The 19,980-nt window shown below is 35.0% G+C and overlaps 1 protein-coding gene and 1 long non-coding RNA gene across 2 annotated transcripts; both read right to left on the reverse strand.

Annotated features, from left to right (window-relative positions):
• Positions 1-7,460: 7,460 nt before the first annotated feature.
• LOC128295600 (uncharacterized) lies at positions 7,461-9,027 on the reverse strand. The gene is made up of 2 exons (XR_008286137.1): positions 8,877-9,027; positions 7,461-7,962 (listed from the first exon to the last, which is right to left on the reverse strand). It is a non-coding gene; the product is annotated as an uncharacterized LOC128295600 (long non-coding RNA).
• A 4,835-nt stretch (positions 9,028-13,862) lies between these two features.
• LOC108482139 (uncharacterized) lies at positions 13,863-15,601 on the reverse strand. The gene is made up of 2 exons (XM_017785251.2): positions 15,306-15,601; positions 13,863-15,010 (listed from the first exon to the last, which is right to left on the reverse strand). The coding sequence occupies exon 2, from the start codon at positions 14,920-14,922 to the stop codon at positions 14,062-14,064; it is 861 nt and encodes a 286-aa protein (XP_017640740.1). The 5' UTR covers positions 14,923-15,010; positions 15,306-15,601; the 3' UTR covers positions 13,863-14,061.
• Positions 15,602-19,980: the final 4,379 nt, after the last annotated feature.

A 19,980-nucleotide genomic window follows, 5' to 3' on the forward strand; every position in this document is an offset into this window, starting at 1 on the left:
GTTTTGAATATTTTGGGCACCGAAATTTTGTTCCCTTCGACAATGAAGGTCGCGTTCACAAATTCTAGTGATCGAAAGGAACATTCTATCGCTTCATCGTTTGTCCCCACATAAGTCGCATTGCTGGTTACGGATGCAATAATGTCTTCTTCCGTATTTATCATTACTAGCTGACCTTCGGTTACCAACTTTAGCTGTTGATGCAGCAATAACAGTACTGCCCCCGCTGGGTGAATCCATGGCCTCCCCAATAAGCAATTGTAAGAAGGCTTGATGTCCATCACTAAGAAATCCACCTCGTAGGTGCTTGGACCGATTAAAAATGGTATTTCAATCCCCCCATTACTTTTCTTTCGGTGTCGTCAAATGCCCTCACTATAATTTGGCATGTCTTCATATGGAACTATCCATTGGTAGCCTATTCAGTATGGATAGGGGCAGGACATTCAATGTAGATCCATTATTAATCAATACTCTCGGTAACGTATATCTCTTATAACAAGTGGTGCTGTGTAGAGCCTTTGTAAACCCCATTCCTCCTGGCGATATTTTGTCGTCATTAAAAAACATGAGATTATCGACGCTTATATTATTAACAAGATAGTCCAGTTTGTTGGCAGAGATATCATTCGCAACATAGGTTTCGTTTAGCACTTTCATTAACACACTATGATGTGTCTCTGAACTTAAAAGTAAAGCTAGCACTGAAATGTGAGCCAGTTGCTTATGTAGCTGTTCTACAATGCTGTACTTGATGTGCTTTAAGAATTTCAAGAATTCTCTAGCCTCTTTCTCAGTCACTGGCTTGTTAATAAGTGATTCGACTTTAATTGTCTTTTCTTTTTCTTATTCTACCTCCAAGACCTTTCCTTTTACGGGTTCCACTCTTGAATTCGCTGGATCGTAGCGTTTCCCACTACGCGTGTAAAAACTCACATTTTAACCCTCTTCTGAAGCGTTAATCAGGTTCTCCTCTCCCGAGAATATCACGTTGCAGTCATAGTTCCAAGGAACCCTTTTGCTATCCTTATAGGGAAAGAATACAGGTTTTTGGATTATGACTCTTGGTCTCATTCATACTCCTACTTCATCATTTCTTGGTCGTGAAACGATCACTACCAGGTGGTTCACTTTCTGGACCCTTTCTGTTGATCCTTCCTCTGAGGCATAAACCTCTCCTTCTTTTGATCCATTGATCTCTTCATAAAATTCCATCTCTTTATTATCCATCAGATTTTGCACGGTGGTTTTGAACTCAGTGCATTCTTGGATGTCATGATCCCCTTGGCACGGAACTCACAGTATTTTCTTATTTCTCTGGGCCTTTCCTCCGAATCTTGTGTTATTAAACCTCTATTTATCATTTGTTTCCAAACCCATTTCAGTGGGGTTTTCACTTTCGCCGCGTCAGCTTTGATTCTCTTATCCCCACTCTCGATTATCGTGTTTACCATTTTATCAGAATGATTAGAAAATAGATTTCTTGCTACATTAGGTCCTGATGAGTCGTCAAATTTTACGATCCCCATCTTAATGAATCTTTCGATCAACTTCTTGAACATAGTGTAGTTCTTGATCGAGTGCCCCGTCATTTCCGTATGGTACTTATATTAAACGTTTGCGTCATACTATTTAGGGAATAGAGGTTGTATGGTTTCAGATAGAATGGGGATACCACATGTGCATCGAATAGACTCTGGTACATTTCCCTATATGTCATTGGGATGGGCGTAAATTGGGGTCTTTCCGTATTTGGCCTTGTATTGGAATCTTGACTTGGAGGGCCCTGATGGCTAGTAGCCACTATCCTTGGCTGAGCTACCATGATCGGTTTAGAATAAGTTTTGTTATATGTGCCCACATTATTCACCTCGTTTTTTTTCCTCGGGGCTGATCTTTTGGCATTTTCCTCGACCTCTATTTTCTCAAACCTTATCGCATTTTCTATCATTTTACTAAATATCACTATGTCTGAGAAACTCTTAGTTGCGCTTCTTAGCATGTGACTAATAAAAGGTGCCTTCAAGGTATTAATGAAGAGCATAGCCGTTTCTTTTTCTAGCAGAAGTGGTTGGATTTGTGTGGCTATCTCTCTCCACCATTTGGCGTATTGCCTAAAGCTCTAATTTTGATTTTTCTCCATATTCTGTAATGTGATTCTGTCGGGCGTCATGTCTGTTACATGACTGTACTGCTTCAAAAAAGCTTGTGCTAGATCTCTCCACGAATAAATCTTGGCACGACTTAGTTGATTGTACCATTTAGTGGCAGACCCGATTAGACTGTCCTGGAGGTAATGGATCAATAGTTAATCATTGTGAACGTATCATGTCATCCTTTGACAAAACATGGTGATCTAGACAACTAGTTCCATTATATTTTTCAAAATCTAGAATTTTGAACTTAGGATGGAGCACTAAATCCGAGACCAAACTTAGGCCTTTGGTGTCAATTTCGCAATGGTAATCAGCGTTCTCCATTGCTGTAAATTTTTCTTCCAGCCATCTGCATCGATCCTCCAGTTGTTTTGGTAATTCCACTCTTATTTTTTCCATTTCTGCCATATCATCGAGATCAAGAACAATGGGATTGGTTGAGTTATCCCCAGGATTAGAACCTGAACCTGTTTGGTAGTTCATCGGCACCGAGGTACTGGTCTGATGCTGTTGGGGTTTGATCGTAACGGGTACCCTTCGTAGGTACACCTCTAGCTGTGCTTGACCATTCATTGGGATAAAACCCGAGGGATAAATGGGATCCTCATTATCATCCCCTGAGTTGATTGCAATGTTCTTCCCTTTTTCATGTTCTTCAGTTAGTAACTGTGTCAATTGGCTCATCATGTTTCTTTGGGATTCTAGTATCTGATCTCTCATCTCTTATTGTACTTTCACTAATTGTTCTTGCAATTGTGTTTGTAATTGGTCTTGCATCTTTTTTTGAAACTATTCCAATCTTTGGTCCATTTCTTTGGTTTTAGCGCGAGTACTATAACGATGTTCAGTTGGTTGACTCTTATTGGTTTCTAGATTAACTAAAATAATTTTGTTTTAATTAGGGTCTTTTCATGAAATTTAATGCATATGATGTGATGTAATGCAAATGCATGAAATGAATGCAAAAAGAGACATTGATTCTGATTCAATTATGTTAGGAAAACTTTACTAGAAAACAAATTTCTTTACATAAAACGAATTACACATATGGCTTTGCCCTGATGCTCAAAGTTTTAACTTTTCTAAGTAGCCAAGCTAGCTCTCAGCCCTGGTTTGACTCTGACTCATATTTCAATCACAGTACATCAGCCTGGACTGCCAAGGTTTGTAGATGATCAGCCACCTCTCGTATCTGAGCCACGGCTTCACCCATAATATAGTCTTTATCCTTAACTAGACCCTGAGATCAGTGGAGCTGCTCCTTACACTGCTCATTGCTTGCTTCAAGGAGTTCGACCTAGAGCCCACAGTTTTGTAACGCAGTCTCAAGCTATTCTACCTTCCTTTTCAGCTCTTCAATCTTGTTCAAGCTCGCCTTCAGCTTAATTGCAGAGTTTCGACTACGATACAATGGAGTGAATTTTCCATTTCTACCACTCTAGCTTTTAACTCGAATTTCTCATTTTGGGTTTCCGATAAACTTTTTTCTAAAGCCTCTTTTCGAACCTAAGCCTCTTGGAATTTTCTCTCCTACCAATCGGCTTTGATCTTTTCTTCTTGAATCTCATGTAGTCATTGCTCCTATATTTTTCCCAATCCAGTGGTTTTTATTGATAAACACAGCTTCTTGTAATTCATTTTCAGACAATCCAAATCCTCTTCATCCTTATTCTTTCCATTTCTTAATTTCTCGGTTTTTAATTTTTGAACATCAACATCCAATCTTAAATGTATTTTTTCTTCCTCCAATTCTTGATCTTCTTTCCTAGATTCGAATTCTTTTCTCGAAATCCTGTCTTATGATCTCTAGCTCGGATGGGACTACTTGCAGGTATTCTTCCATTGATCGCACGCCTTCTTGACTTGGCCCATCCAAATCCTGCTTTATGTTGTCATTGATTCTTTTACTTCACCACCCTTTATACTCAGGGGTCGTCATCGGACCTACAACCAATCTTTTCATCCGACAAGTCTAATTCCAAGCGTTGGACATTTCCCGTACTTTTTTCTTATAGTTATCCCCCTATATGAAAACTCGCACTGAGCTAGCCCTTGGGTTGCTGGTATGAACTGTCTCGAACTGTACTACCTCAAAACGAGAAAAGGAGCGTATCCGATGGCTCCCCAAATCCCAAGTAGGGGGACCCAGTCAAAATCCCCACACCGGTACAGAATCTCATTGGGGACCATCCAAGGGGCTCTCCACTCAACATCTTCTTCTTGGAAATTTTGGAGGATTGTTATTTATCTTTCCTCCGATATATCATCCCACCTCGGTATAGCAACTATTTCTTTCAAAGAAAAATAATTCTCGAAGAACACTCGATACGAGACTTTATCTATTTTCTAGAAATGGCTGTGGAACCAAGCTAGCAATAGTTGCGCACATCCGATAAATCTTCCCTCACTCGCTCTCTGGTACGCGTACAAAGATCTAAATGTTTTAGCCAAAATCGCAGGAACCGGTATGACCCTCTTATCAAACCTGTCAAACAAATCAGAAATCGCTTCATCCATGTACCCTAGCACTATAGGGAAAACTATCAGCCCGCAAATATTCAAAGTAAAAACATTAACCCTTTTCTTCACATCCGGGTGTGCCAAAATCATATCTCACAAGCTTTTTTAAGGAATACATTTGCTTCCTCCTTTCTACTTGAGACGAGCTGCGACCCACTGTTCACTCATTCCCATGATATTCATTAATTTCTTCACGAAATTCGGGACATTAGTGGCTCTAGAATAGGCTTTGTCAGCTTGAATCTTTGGACAACGAACTAGGGTTGTATACTCCTCTACTGTAGGTACCAAATCCATATTCCCAAAGGTAAAACAACTGTAGGTGAAATTCCAAAATTGAGTCAGAGCTCAAAGCAAGTGCTTGTCCACCTTGATGTCGAGTAGATAGGGCAGATCACTATAATTACTATAAAATAGTTGCTTGACTTCATCGTCCCAATTGGCCCATATCTCTTTCAATTCTTGGAGATCATTTTGTGTTGCGCTGATACGGGTGAAGTATCATAATTCCAATATGTATCCATCTGCCAAACTATCACCTTTCCAATATGTATCCATTTGCCAAACTATCACCTTTCTCTAATTGCGTTCTCTCTGGCCATATACGGATAGCCGCATTATCTTCCACTTTATCAAAAAATTCGTTCTCCATGGCAAGCTTTCTATTTAGCAACTGAATGTGAATCAACATATTTTTTGTGATGAAAATGCCATGCAAATATAATCAAAGTAAAATAAAACAAGTCAGTATTTCATACACAATTTAAAGCAAGCAAGAAATAATAAATAAAGCACCTGCTGAGGTAACCACTAGGGTTCGGTGTAGCTCTACCTAAGGCGGGCTCCTACGGCTCTCTATATGCAGTTCAGTTCTAAAATAAAGGTACTTGAATCAGCAGATTCCTCGATCCTCACCCATTATAGGCTCATATAGACCGAGTTTAGTTTAGGGAAATACATTTCCCTATGGCTGCACGGAGATGAAAATCTCACGAAGACATAGGTACGGATGTATTCCGAAAATAATCCATTATCCTACACGGAGGTGAAAACCTCACAAAGGAATAGTTTCTCACTTCCACTTAAAAGGGTAAGATCAACCGATCATGCGATGCAATGTGCAGAAAGATACCAAAACTCAAACCAACACAGTAATTTATAAACCACAATAATGAAGATCTTAACAAAGACGGATGAAATGCAACGAAAGAATCGTACATTTAAACCAAGTTTTCAATTTTTGACAAAAAGACAAAAAGTAATCAACTCGTGGCTTGACTCTCTTTTTTAAGTCCCCAGTGGAGTCGCCAAGCTGTCGAAACTATTTTTTTGAAAAATAGGGTCAACTTTGATTTTGAAAATGGAAACGAACATAGGAGTCACCACCAATCTTTTTTGATGAGGTGTGATCGGCTCACCTCATAAGATGGTTGTTTTTAATAAACGATTTGATTTATTAAAACAACACTTTTTGGTCTACGAAATTCAGAAGATGGGTTCGGGAGTCGGTTACGCACGAGGAAGGATTAGCACCCTCGTGATACCCAAAATTGGTACCTAGTTGATTAATTAATGTCTTAGTGTCGAGAATCAATAAGATTTTAAAAAAACGATCCTTTGTTAAAATATTATTTAATTAATTTTATTTTGAGAAAATGACGTATTTCACATTAATCGAGGGAAAAAATTATGTCCCGTAAGTTAGGACACAATATCTTAAATCTCTGAAACGAAGATAAATGTAGCACCCCAAACCCGGCCCAGAAGTTATGGCCGGATCCGGCATGCCACATCAAAAACGTTAAAAAAAAATTTCCATTCTAAGTCCAGAAAATCGTACTTGATGTTTAAAAGATTAATTCATTAAGGATTAAAGTGAATGGAAGCTGTGCACTAGGTAGGAAACCGGAAAAGAGGTGGTGAGTCCATCGGACTGCTTAAGTACCAAGCTCCCTTCGGATCCAATCCTAGACATGCATACCGCCATTGCCACACCTTAACGTCATGGATACTTCTAGGAAACCGATTTGATTAAGTCATTTTTAGGAAAAGTGATTAATTTTGGAAAATACTTTCAATGCGGAAGCTTTGCTTATTGTCGTGTTATTTTGAAATCAATTGTTGTTTTTGAAAACGTGCCCTAAAGCTATCCAATTTCAACAGTTAAAATAAGTAATACCTATCTTAGTAATACATATTAAAACCATCAAAAATAATTAAGCGGCCTTATTACATTTAAAACCCAAAACTTCAAACGTAAATAAAAGGATGTCCAGTTCACGGAAGAAAATCAAACTTTCGAGCGGTGGCCACTCAAATTCCCTCACGACTCCAAGTCCACTATGGTTGGGGATTTCCTGCGTGGATGAAAATAAAAGGGTGAGTTTGGGGAAACTCAGTATGTAAGGAAAACCCATTCAAAGCCCAAGTCAGCTCAAGCCTATTGGGCCTAAGCCCATTCAAGTAACAGTGGTACTGGGCCAGAGCCCTTTTCAGACATTACAATAAACGGGCCTTAGCCCTTATTCAGATAACAGTATGGCCCATAGGCCCATTTCAAAATACATGCAACATCAATAACATATGCAAGCCCATTTGGGGAGACTACTCAACCCACCAACCACTACACTCCACCCGTACCAGCCATACACTCCATGTGGGGATAGCTCAACCCACCCAGCCCAACACTCCACAGTTGCAGCATTGCTGCTCAGTTAACAGTAAATTGAGGCAAAGCCTCCAGTACGTGGACAAGCCACTTTCAGTACTTCCTCCGTCAATATCCCAGTCCCATGCATCAGATAATAACAACATGGCATGCAGTAAATAACAACAGTCAAACATGCATTTAAGTCAATTTAACCCTAGGGGTATTTCGGTAATTTATCTCCTAGGGGTAAAACTGTAAATTTTTCACTTTTAAAGGTATTTCAGTAATTTATCTATTTTAGGGTTTTTCATGCATATTCCTACCTTTCACGTACTATAGAATCACGTACCGAGGGTTCTTACCGAATTGGGCCCGTTGGCCCATCATTCCAATTTTGACCCATTAGGCCCAAAAATATTGAGGGCACAGAAATCATGCACTTTGCAGTCCAAATATTGTAACTTACCAAAAACATTAATCGATTTACCTCACGAGCATTCGCACACTCACAAATCTACAAAATACCGGTTTTCGGCATTTCGACTTTTCGACTTTTGCCGATCTAGACTAAGAAAGAGGGTGTTAGTTACACACCTGTTTGCGACGATATGCTGACGAGATCCACACACGAACCGCCTACAATTGGATTACTAACACGTTAATCTAACTATTCAAATACAAACTACGTATTAACCCCTTACAATATTCGGCCAACCACACCTACAGATCATAGTAAGCTTATAAGAAATCAATAAGCAACTCATTAACAAATTTTTGTCAATGTTTACCACATAATCATAATTTCACTGCAAGTTGTCTTCCTGAACAACAGTCACTAAATCATTTATAACTGGAGCTACGAAACTCCAAATCAAGTGCCGTTAATTTTCCCTGAAAATAGACTCATATATCTTCTATCCACAAAATTTTCAGAATTTTTGGTATGGCCAATCAATACCAGATTTTTCTTAAAGTTTCCCATGTTTCACTGTTTGACTAATCTGACCACTCTTCATTACGAATCAAATTTCTCATTGTACAGAATTCAAAATATGTTCTAGTTTATTCCATTTGAAACTAGACTCATTAATCTTTAATTACATAATTTATGCAGCTTCTAACTCATCTCCCACAATTTATGGTGATTTTCCAAAGTCACGTTACTGCTGCTGTCCCAAGCAGATTTATTACCAAATCACTCTTTCACACCTAACTTGCATGCTTGTTATTTAAACATGTATATCACCAATCAATCATCACATATCTATGATTTTACTTAAGTATAATCTCCATTTCATCATTTTAAAGCACAACATGTTAGCTGATTTTTCCTTTAACATCTAAGGCACATGCATGCTCATTTGTTTGGCTCAACTTCACCTATCTTCCATTTTTCATCAAAAGAACATGAAACAACAACCATTTCCTTCATTTTAATTCATGACTAAATGCTCACAACACAACTAAAATCAAAATATACTTCAAGAGTTAAGGTAGAATCAAGAAGAACTCATGAACCTCAAAATAGAAGTAAGGTACCAAGAACTTACCTTCAATTTTCCTCCTCCTAATGACCGAATACTCAAGAGCTTTCTCCTCTCCTTTCTCTTCTCTAACTTTCAGCTATGATGAACAAAGATGGACAAAACTTTGTTCTTTTCACCCCTTTTTCTTTTAATAAAACTTCATATTTCATCCATTTAATTCTTTAATATAAAAGACATGAAATTCTTATCATGAAATATTTACCTAACCCATTATCATGAAACATTTACCTAACCCATTATCATGGAACATTTACCTAACCTATTATCAATTTGTATCAATTTGTACCATAAATTATGGATATCAAGTGCACATTTTGTCTACAACAACATGATGGCTAGCCACTTCATGTAAAATGGGAGGTTTGTCATGCAAATCCTCCTATTTTGCACTCCTATTTATTTGGCCACTTCAATTTAGCCTATAGCATTTTCAAACATTTTCACATAGGTTCTATTTCATAATTTCACCTCCTTTTTATTATGGAACAAAAATTAACTAAAATTGCCGGGTTCTATCTTAAGCTTGGGCCTTCTAGAGGCCCACTAACATAATTAAACCTATGCCAACATTCACAGAATTCCCGAAAATTGGGGCGTTACAATAAACACCGGAAATTATTTATTTTGGAAAATGTTTGATTATCTCGGTTTTAGAAAGAAATCATATCCCGTAAGTTAGAATACGATCTTTTCTTAATTCTCGAGATTATTTGAAAAAAAACTCATGTTTACAAAAGGGACTCGTATACTTGGATTTATTGAGAAAATCGAAACCCCGTGAATTAGGGAACAACTTTTTCGAATCTCGAAACACGGAGTATCGCTTATTTTTTTTTAAAAAAAATTATGTATCAAGTGAAGGTTAATGTAATACGATTTTGTAGTAAAATGGAAAATGAATTATGATGTTAATATGCATAAAATAATATAAACACAATGACGATCACAAAAAAGGGATGAGAATAAATAAACAAACAAATAAATGGATTACAAATAAAAGAAAGTTAATAAATAGAACTAAAATAATGGTAAACAAATACGCATGTAAATGGTATGTAAATCGGCTAAATAATAACATTAATAAAAAATAAATAAAGTTTGAAATTATATGAAAAAGTATAAATAAGTAAATAACAATAGTAATATTAATAATAAAATAGCAAATAATTTAAAGTTAGAAACCATAAAAGGATATAAGTCAATAAATAATGAGAATATATAATAAAATAAAGTATGTTTAAAATCTAGGTAAGTAAATAGAGATATAATAATAGTAATAATAATACAAAATATAATAATAATAAATAAATACATAAGCATAGAAAGGAAATATAATTATAATAGTGATAATAATAAAATAATAGCAATAATACAATAATAAGAATACATTAATAAGAATAATAATATACATTAATAAGAATAATAATAAATTAACTAATTTTACTAATAAAATAGCAAAAATAACCGAAAAATGACTAAAATTGAACTCAAAACTAAAATTCGGGGCAAATCTGAAATAAATAAAAAAGGAAAAGGACCACATTGAACGCGCGAATAACAAGAAGGGACTAAATGGGATATTTTCCCTTCTCCTTCAAAACGCACAACATTTGGGAGGACCGAATTGAAATCAAAATAAATTAAAGGGCAAAAATTAAAATGAAAGAAACTTGATTGCAAAACAATAGAAAAGCGGAAGGGCTAAAAGCGCAATTAACCATTCTGATTAAAAACACTCGGATCCTAAAGGCAAATGGGTCGGGCCACGGGTTAGAGGTCAAAACGACGTCGTTTGGCCTCTGAACTCAACTTTCAAAATGGCGTCATTTTATGTAGCCTATATAAGTGAAAATTCTTTTAAAAAAAAATCATTTTACCTCTTCCCTTAAAAAAAAACAAGCCCCCTATCCCTTTTTCTCCCTAAAGAAACCCTAGGCTGGCCATAGAGCGCCACCTTGGCTCCGCTGTCGCCACCAGCCGCTGGCGACGGCGACTGTCGTCCGCGATGGCCGGCGTTCACCGGAAAAAGGCCATTTTGGCCATTTCTCCTCCCTTGACCCGTTTTTGAGATGAAAAATCCAAAAAAGTAAAGAAAATAGAAGAAACTTTCCACTTTTCGATTCGTAACAAAGGTAAGAAAATTTATTTCGAAAATATATTGATATATTTTTCTATGTTGAAAATAGATGATGCAATATTGAACAATACCTTATAGAAACTAAAAGAACTTTGGATTTGCTCTTCTTTTTTTTGTATTCGAAATCTGTCTGTAAAAATATTACATTGAAGTTCTTGTGGCTATATAGCTGAATACATATTATTGTCATTTTCTTTTGTTTATTTTTGCTGCTATTTGCCTTTGATGTTTCTGTTCTCCTTTTGGTTTGTTTGCAGGTTGGAGGAAGGTCAACGAGGCAAGGTTACCATTTTGGTGCAAGATGCCAAGAATGGTGGTTTTCGGGCGACAAGCGTGCTGACTTAGCACATGAAGGCAGAGACGCATAGGGAAAGAGGGGCTAGGGTTTCTGTTTTGAAAATTATCTCGGGCCATTGGTGGCTTTGGGCTAATGTAATTGGGTATTAGGACTAGTTTAGTTTTGGCCTGTGTAATTGGGTATTAGTTTGGGTTTGTTTTAGCCCGGGCCAAAATTGGGCTGTACAATGCCCTTATGCACTTACAAGTTCAAATCAATCAACGTTTAGCTACTATCCACAAAAGGAAAGTTTTAAAAGAGTTTTCAAATGGTGGAATGATAAAAGTTGTTGGCTTGTTTCAAATGTAGTGAAAGACCAGATTAGACTACTTGCTTATATTTGTTGGAATTTATGGATCGCAAGAAACCAGATAATATTTGAAGGCATTAATGACAATCTGGGATCACTATGCATAAAGCAATGAGAGAAACTGAGGAATTAGTTTGGCCAAATGATGCTAGAAGGGCATCGTCTACCAATATTGGCCTATGATGGTCTGCTTCAAGGCAAGGAGGTATCAAAATTAATTGTGATGCGGCATGGGATTGCTGCCATTGTTAGGAATGAAAAAGGGGAAATTGTTGAAGGTGTGAATGCCTTTCTCATTGCGTCCTCAGTGCAGGTTGTGGAAGCTTTAGCGGTTCATTTAGGAGCTACCTTGGTCGCAAGAAGAAAATGGACTGATGTGCTGATAGAATCTGATAATAGTGACTTGATTTCCTCTCTTAAAGGTGGTAACAATTCGTGCTAGCTTTCTCGGGTGATTGAAGCTGATATCCTCGATTTAACTTCTCCTTTTAATATTTGTTAAAAATGTATTCTCCGATTATGTAACGAAACTGCTAATTGGGTGGTGCAATGTACGGGTAGGATGTCTTACTCGATGGATGGGTTGTGTTTCCCCTTGCTGCGCTTGCTAAGATTCTTAGCATTGACGCCTGTTCTATTTAATGAATCTGCTTTGCTTTCGTTCAATAAGAAAACTTTGAGTAAACTTTTGCTTGATGAAAAACCACAAGCCTAACTTTTTAATGATCTCCTGCTAGAATATGATCTCTTTTAATTGATGATAGAATGGGACGTGTCCATTGTAGACAGGAGCCATCTAATTTGTTTCTTTATATGCACATATAAAAGTATATTTTAAGGCTAGACAAGCACTTCAAGATTTCAAATGGCACTCCCCTGGTCCTACATCGTACAAAGTGTAATCTATTAGATTTTTTTTAATGCTAATTTGCTGAAATGGCGCAAATCCAGATTGCAAACCTCCAGAACCCACAACGTACAAGATGTGCACATTTCCCCAATAAAAACACCGATGGTTCAGGGTTTAACAAAATGAATACAATAGAAATTGACTTCCAACTTTTGGACCACTCCTCCATGTCTGGCTCTCTCAACCTAATCCTAATGTTTTAATTCCTTCAGCTCTCCTGTCTTTTCTTTCTTTCTTTTTAATCTCAAATTCAAAAACTATGCACACTGCATTTATCACCTTCAGTAGAGAATCCTTTTAAAGGATACAAATTCTTGTAAAAGAAAAACTGTTTACTACAAATTCTTTAATAAGCTTTAGACTGATAACTGTTTACTAAAAAACATTGTTTGGTCACAAATTGTTGCTGCCAAAAGTTGACCCACAAAAATTGAATGAAATGAAGATATGGGCATAGCAGATGAAGAACAAGTGATGGAATGAGATTATATGAAATCATGACTATTTTTGACAACAATGGTGAGAATAGCTTTAATTTATCATGCGTGCTTTGGTACCTTTTGGTACTGTAATCAGGCATGGAAAAAGGTAGAAAAAAAGTTTGTGTATAATTTTCGACTGTTTGAATTGAAAAAAAAAAAAGAAAAAAAAAAGAGAGTAGTTGTACACCTCGTAAACATGTTATAAGTTATAACTATGCGTAGGAATCAGGTTTTTTTATCAATTTAATCTAAAAAATTAAATATTTGAAAGCATGGTTTAACTTCAAAAACAATTATGGAAATAACCTAAAATGAATAGTGCCGGGCTGTATCAACCTTTCATGGCCGGCACCAATCAGAAGCTAATGATTAAAGGATGGTTGAGTTGGGTATCAGCACCGACCAACACTATCATTTCAGATTATTTCTGTCATTATTTTTGAAGTTGAGTCACTCTTGTAAATATTTAATTTTTTTAGATTAGTTGAAAAAAAATACCATAGAAACCTTTAACAATTCATAACCTTAAAAAGGAGAGCATTGTTAGCCCTTTCGTACGATGAGAACTGGGGTCTGAAAACCTGCTCAGGGGACATGGAGGATGGGCAAAAACCAGATATCCCCACAAAGGGGTCCCCCCTTTGAACTAGCCAACAACATCCAAAATACCAATCTGTTGAATTTGTCAGTTTGCCTTAACTCTAGATGCCTTGCAAATGTTGCAGATTGGTGATGGCTATCTTTACCAAATTAGCTGATCATCCCCTGAAAAGATTCCCCTAACCCCCCAATAAAAAATGATAATAATAACTGTTTAAAATTAATACACATTTTTATACAAGTAACCAACTATGACTATAGTACTGAGTGGTAGATGAAAAGAATAAATTAAAAGAACAAAAAAAAGTGAAAGAAACTCATCTAGCAGGAATCCAACGGCAATATCTGAGAGGAACTTGAAGGGCACTGTGGTAAATATTGGAGAGGTGTTCCATTCCTTCCAACAATGAATTTAAGGGCACTGTGGTAAATATTGCAGAGGTGTTCCATTCTTTCCAACAATGAATTTAAGGAAAGACCCTTGTATGTCTTCTGTTAAAATTGGTGTGTTGTTGGCAGCTTTAACACCACAGTTTTGAATGGAACCACCATTTCTTTGTACCCTTTTCTCAGCTTCTAGCATCAATCTGTTTAAAAGTTTTTCTTCTGCATCCCTTAAGAACTTGAATTTTGGAGGAGGTGAAGATCTAAGCTTGTTTGACTCTGCATCTGTGGATGATTCAAGGAGGGGATTGAATCCATTGCGGTGATAAGAATCAAAGGGGTTCAAAGGAGGAGACTTCAATGGTGGAGAAGCCAAAGGACTAAGAGGAGTGTCAACAGTTAACATAAGATCACTCAAGCTCCCTGTTCTGGATCCTTTTCTGCTCTTCTCACCTCTAGACCTGCCATCTTCAGACTCCAAATCTTCCTTTGTTTCCTCCTTGATTGTGAAGAGAAATCTGGGTGGACCTGCCAGATTGTGTAGTCTCATGAGCTCTGATTCTACACCCTCTTCTCCAAAACCCTTCACCAGCAAATTTCTGCTTGAGCCAACTTCCAAGTCTGGTTCAACACCATTGCTATCTTTGTTTTTAACTAAACCTTGATTATTGTTGTTGTTGGTAGCGGTGGATGCATGCAAAGAAGCAGATTTTTTCCAGCAGAAGAGTTGAACGAGCTCCTTTGCGTAGTTGTTGTAATCATACTCAACTTGTGAGCTGGTAATTCTCTTCTTCCACCAAAGCAAATAGTAAAGCTCTGCAACAAGAGCCAGTAAAAGACAACCAAAAACCAAACTTAAACCAATGCTTAACCCACTGAAAGATGTCATCTTTGCTTGCAAATTTCACATCTCCTGAAATATATCTTATCTTGGTTTTCAAATTCCACAATATTCTCTCTCTCTTTCTCTGAGGACTCTGTAAAAGAAAAAGGAAAGAGAAAAGAAGTTTAAATCATGCCACAACTTCCATGTGAGGTACACAACCGAGACCAAAAGCCTCTTTTTTTCTAAAGGAAAAAAAAAACCGATAATGGAATATTGAAGTATAACATTCACTTTTACTGCAAATTCACAAGCTAAGATTCCGTGTGGTAAAGCACTATGGACCATGTATATCTATCTATCTGCCTACAACACACGCCATGAGGAACCTAAGGAAATGCCGAGGAAATTTCACCAGAGATTAAAAATAAAATAAAGAAGAAGCTTACCTTATACGTCCAAAATTTCTCAGCAACAATGGAACACCAAAAAATTAAATAAATAAAAAAACAAAGAAGGGTTGCAGAGCGAGAGAAAGAGTAGGAAATTAAATGATTGGGGGGTATGGGCAAATCTTTGTACAATAGTACTGAAATGTGTGGAAATTGTAATAAGGTAGAGAAGGCAGCTGACATGGCTAGGTAATGGTTTTGAATAGAAAAATGAAAAAGACTGAGGAAACAAACTCAAAAAGGGTTAAGTGATTGCATCACCCTACGCCCCACTCGGTTGCCTCTATGTAAACCCTCTTTAACTTGGATTACAAGACAGTGCCCATAAATACACCCCACATCCATCAAAATCTAGCTGTGGGTTTTGATGGAATATGTGAACTAAGCTGATTTTTAACTATTTCATTATCTCATCGACTTTATTACAAGAATTTCCCTGTTGAAATTGTTGTCTTTTCTGTCAACATTTTCCTTTGATTTACCAACTACCTTTGAAATTAAAATGTACTTCTCTTCTAACTTTTAAAACTTTACTAACTATACCAAATTAAGGAGGCTTTGCTTTTGCTATTATAACGTTCGTGTTCCAACTCCAAATGGATATTTTGGTTTATTTCACATTGAATCTATAGGAAGCCCAGATCTCCTCCAATCTTTCAAACAATAATAACATTTCATGAGGCATCTTTATTAGAAGTGAGAGATCGCATTTTACTTCCTTTATTTAAAAATAAGTAAATTAATTTTCATATATTAGATTAAAGAATAAATAATTCTTTTCTGTTAAAAATTATATCTATTTCTAATGTTAAAAACTAGTGTGTTTAATAAAATAATTAAATAGTTATACAAAATGTGCCGTATGTATCTAATGTTGATATACAATAACTAATTTTTAACCATAAATATGATAAAATTTTTAATAAAAGATAAATCTATTTTTAATTTAATATATAAAAATTATTTATTTATTTATTAATAAAATAAAATATATGTTTCGAAATACTTTTTAGCAATTAAATTGCATGTCCTGTACACAATGACATAGCCTTTTATTTTTCTGCTAGAATTAATTAAAAAAGGTTATGACATGATGGATATCCTGCAGTGCAGCATACGGCAGTACTTTCAACTATCCTCGTATGGCATACCTATTTTACGTTAAATTCCCTTCTTTAAGCGTGTAATAATTAGTCCCTTTCACTATAGTACTCGAATATTCAATCAAAAAATATACTGTAAGGGAAAATTCAAATAAAAAATAATAAAAAAATAATATGGAGAAAAAGGGTGAATTTTGATGTTCAACACTGTCTAAAATAAATTTGTAAAGTTAAGCTTTTTAATATCCAACAAGGTCCTCCCAAGTTGGTAGAGTGAGTAAAGAGACATTTAAAGAATTGGCTAACATCATTCACGGGGTGGATGAAATTGACATTGATGGACCTAGGGTTCCTTACATCCCAATGTCCACTCTAAAAATGTCTCATTTAAAGTTACTTGCAAGTAATAATGAGTGCCAACATATTCCCCCCGGGTAAGGTAAAATGACAGGTACGGTGTTCAGTTTACATCTCAATTTCTATCCATTAAGTTGCCAAAAGAAACCATGCTATTTGGTCAATCCATTAATAATCTTGGCTGTCTCTAATTAATTTAGTTGTAAAAATAACTTATGTTGTTTTGCTTTCTCATTTTCCATCATTATTAATGTAGTTGAGAAGTTAACAATTAGGTTGTTAGTTTATATGGTTAATGATTATACTCGGAATTAAAAATCTAGTTTTTAGTAGAGAATATTAGAGGATAAGTTCATTGTTAATATTTGAGTGGCTATTTTAATAATTAAATTTGAGTTTAATTATCTGTGATATGTTTGGTAATTATTATAATTAGTGGATATCACCGACTTGAGTGTAAATCAATTGGAACATCCCAATTACAGTTTCCAACTCTTAAGAAGGATGAGAATTAGGTTAATTACAAACTATCACTCTCAAATCTAATTGACAATGCATTTCCAATCACATCCTTAAGTTTAAGAAATTACTTTTATATAATAATAATATTATTTAATTTTAGGATATATAGTTTATTTTTAAGAATATAATTATGTATTATGTTATTAATCCCACTTAAATAATTTGAAAATTTTATTGATTAGAAATAATTTGTCATAGATTTTGATCTACTTAATATTTTGATCTAAGTGGTAGCATATATGCCCTTATATTGGAAAAAAAAGAAAAAGAAAAAGCATATATGCCCTTAGATGCCATGTAAAGGGAAAAGGATCAAATCCTACCAAGCAAGTACCGCTTACTTTCTTTCAATAGGTGATTGCGCGTTACACATTACTTGATCCCAGCTTCACTTCTAGTTGAAGCTCTTTGTGAAGTCAAAAAGAAAAAATCCCCAGCAACTCAAACACAATATTGATGGATTGAAAAATTAATCGATTCTGGACCAACTATACTTCAAAATCTTTTCCAGGAGCCCCTAAAAGAAATTATTAGTTTAGAGTAGATAATAAGTTCAAGTAGGAGCTTTTTATTGGGTAACAACTTAGAAATACTAGGAGCTTTTTATTGGGTAATAACTTGAAACACAGACATGCAATTCAGTCTACTTTTATTGTTGTAATCCAATAAGACATAATAAAAATATTGGGTAAATTATATAAATATTCATTCAATTAAAATTAATATTTTAGGTGCTCAAAATAGAAAATTGTAATTTAAATATCTATTTACATAGTTTGGTCATTTTGGTCACTATCATTAAATTACAAACGGCAAGCTAATGTGGCATTTTAAAATGGTATAATAAATATTTAACCTCAATTTTTATATATTATATCAATTTAGTCATAATTTTAAAAACTCTCAAAATTTACAAATGATCTCAATTTGATCTTAATTTTAAAAATAAAGATACATAAATACATAAATATTTTAAAATATATATAATATTTTAAAATATATAAAATAAAATTTTTAATAAATTTTATATTAATGTTAATATTACATAAATATAATTATATTTATATTAAGTAAAATAAAATCTCCCCACCCCTTCTCTCTCCCCTCCCCGACCGGACCTTCCCACCACTGTTCTTGTCCCCTTCCCCCTCCCCACCACCGTTCCTCTTCCTCTCCCCCACGCCCTATATACTCGCACTGACTTGCTTGTATATATATTCTCCTTCTATCTCCATTGAATTTACACTTCTCTATGTGCCTCCCTAAAAGAAAAGATTCAACACTTCTCTACATTGACATAGAGCGTGAGAACATTTTTCTTTCACATTCAAGAATTATTGGGAGGGAAAAAAAAAAGAAAAAACGAAGAAGAAGCATCCAAAAATATGGATGGTTTAGAAAGACCTCGAAGTTGAAATCCTAGTAGAAGAACAAGGCATAGCAGCATAGGGAGGAGCTTAAGCAAGAGTAGTTGGAATATGGAAGATGTATTTTTAGGTTCCAGGTTCCAAAAGAAGTAGCCGTGTGGAAGATGATGAAGAAGCTCTAAAATGGGCTGCTATCGAGAGGCTACCCACATATGATCGGCTGAGGACAAGCATCATGTAGTCTTTTGTGGATCATGAAATCATTGGCAACAAGGTGGAATATAGAGATCAGTTGATGTTAGAAACCTTGATATGAACGGTGGTGGGGGAGGGGTTTTTTAATATATATTTTTAAATATTTTAGAATTAGCATCAAGCATATTTTCATATTTTGAGGGTTTATTTTTTAAAATTATACTAAATTAATATAATATGTAAAAATTGAGAGTTAGATTTGTTATTAGACTAATTATTTTAGTACTATGTCAGTTTGCTATTTATAATTTAGAGAGAGTAATAAAATAACTTAAAAACGTAACTGTTTAAATTATAAATTTTTAATTTTAGTATCTAAAATAAAAAATTTAAAAGGTGAGTAATTATTTGTATGTACCCAAAAATATTTGAATTCTTTTAAAAGTTGTAATGCTTCGATTTTTCAAGTGTTTGAAGAATGAAACTTTTGGGCTTTTTTGTGATCAAAGATTGAGGTAAGGTGGAGTTGTCTTTGGGTGTTCGACTATGAAGGAAGAATCGGGATGGAGGCCTATATTATTACAGTAAAAATTGAGGGGAAAAACAGAAACTAAATGGTTAATATGCAAATTTACCACTATAAGTGGAAATTGAAAGGGGCAGGTGGGAGAGACAGTGAGAGGAGGGGGGACCCGCGGTGGGGAGAGTTTTTATTTTATTTTATTTTATTTAATATTAATATTAATATATTTTTAAAAAATTTTGTAATCATTATTTATAATTTTTATATTTTAGTAATTTTAATTTTTAATATTTTTTAAAAATAGAATAATTATTAAAAAGTAATTAAAATATCAAATTAATATTTTATTTATATTTCAGGATCAAATTGATTATTAGCCTTTTAAATTAACGTGTCACGTAATCATTTTAACTGGAAATAACGAATGAGTGACAAAATATAAAAAATTCAATAACATTAATAGTTATTATGTAAGTAAAAAGGTTAGATGGTCGAAATATAATATTAACCAAATTTAAGGGACAATTGATGGATTTTATCATTACTTTAATTCATATTTGCCATTCCACTTGTGAACTAATGATAAATTTATTACTATAAATTCT

The sequence above is a fragment of the Gossypium arboreum genome, chromosome 7 (genome assembly GCF_025698485.1).
Source record: "Gossypium arboreum isolate Shixiya-1 chromosome 7, ASM2569848v2, whole genome shotgun sequence".
Taxonomy (NCBI): Eukaryota; Viridiplantae; Streptophyta; class Magnoliopsida; order Malvales; family Malvaceae; genus Gossypium; species Gossypium arboreum.

Coding starts and splice junctions, on each gene's coding strand:
- LOC108482139 (XM_017785251.2), bottom strand. CDS start 14,922: ATGACATCTTTCAGTGGGTTAAGCATTGGTTTAAGTTTGGTTTTTGGT.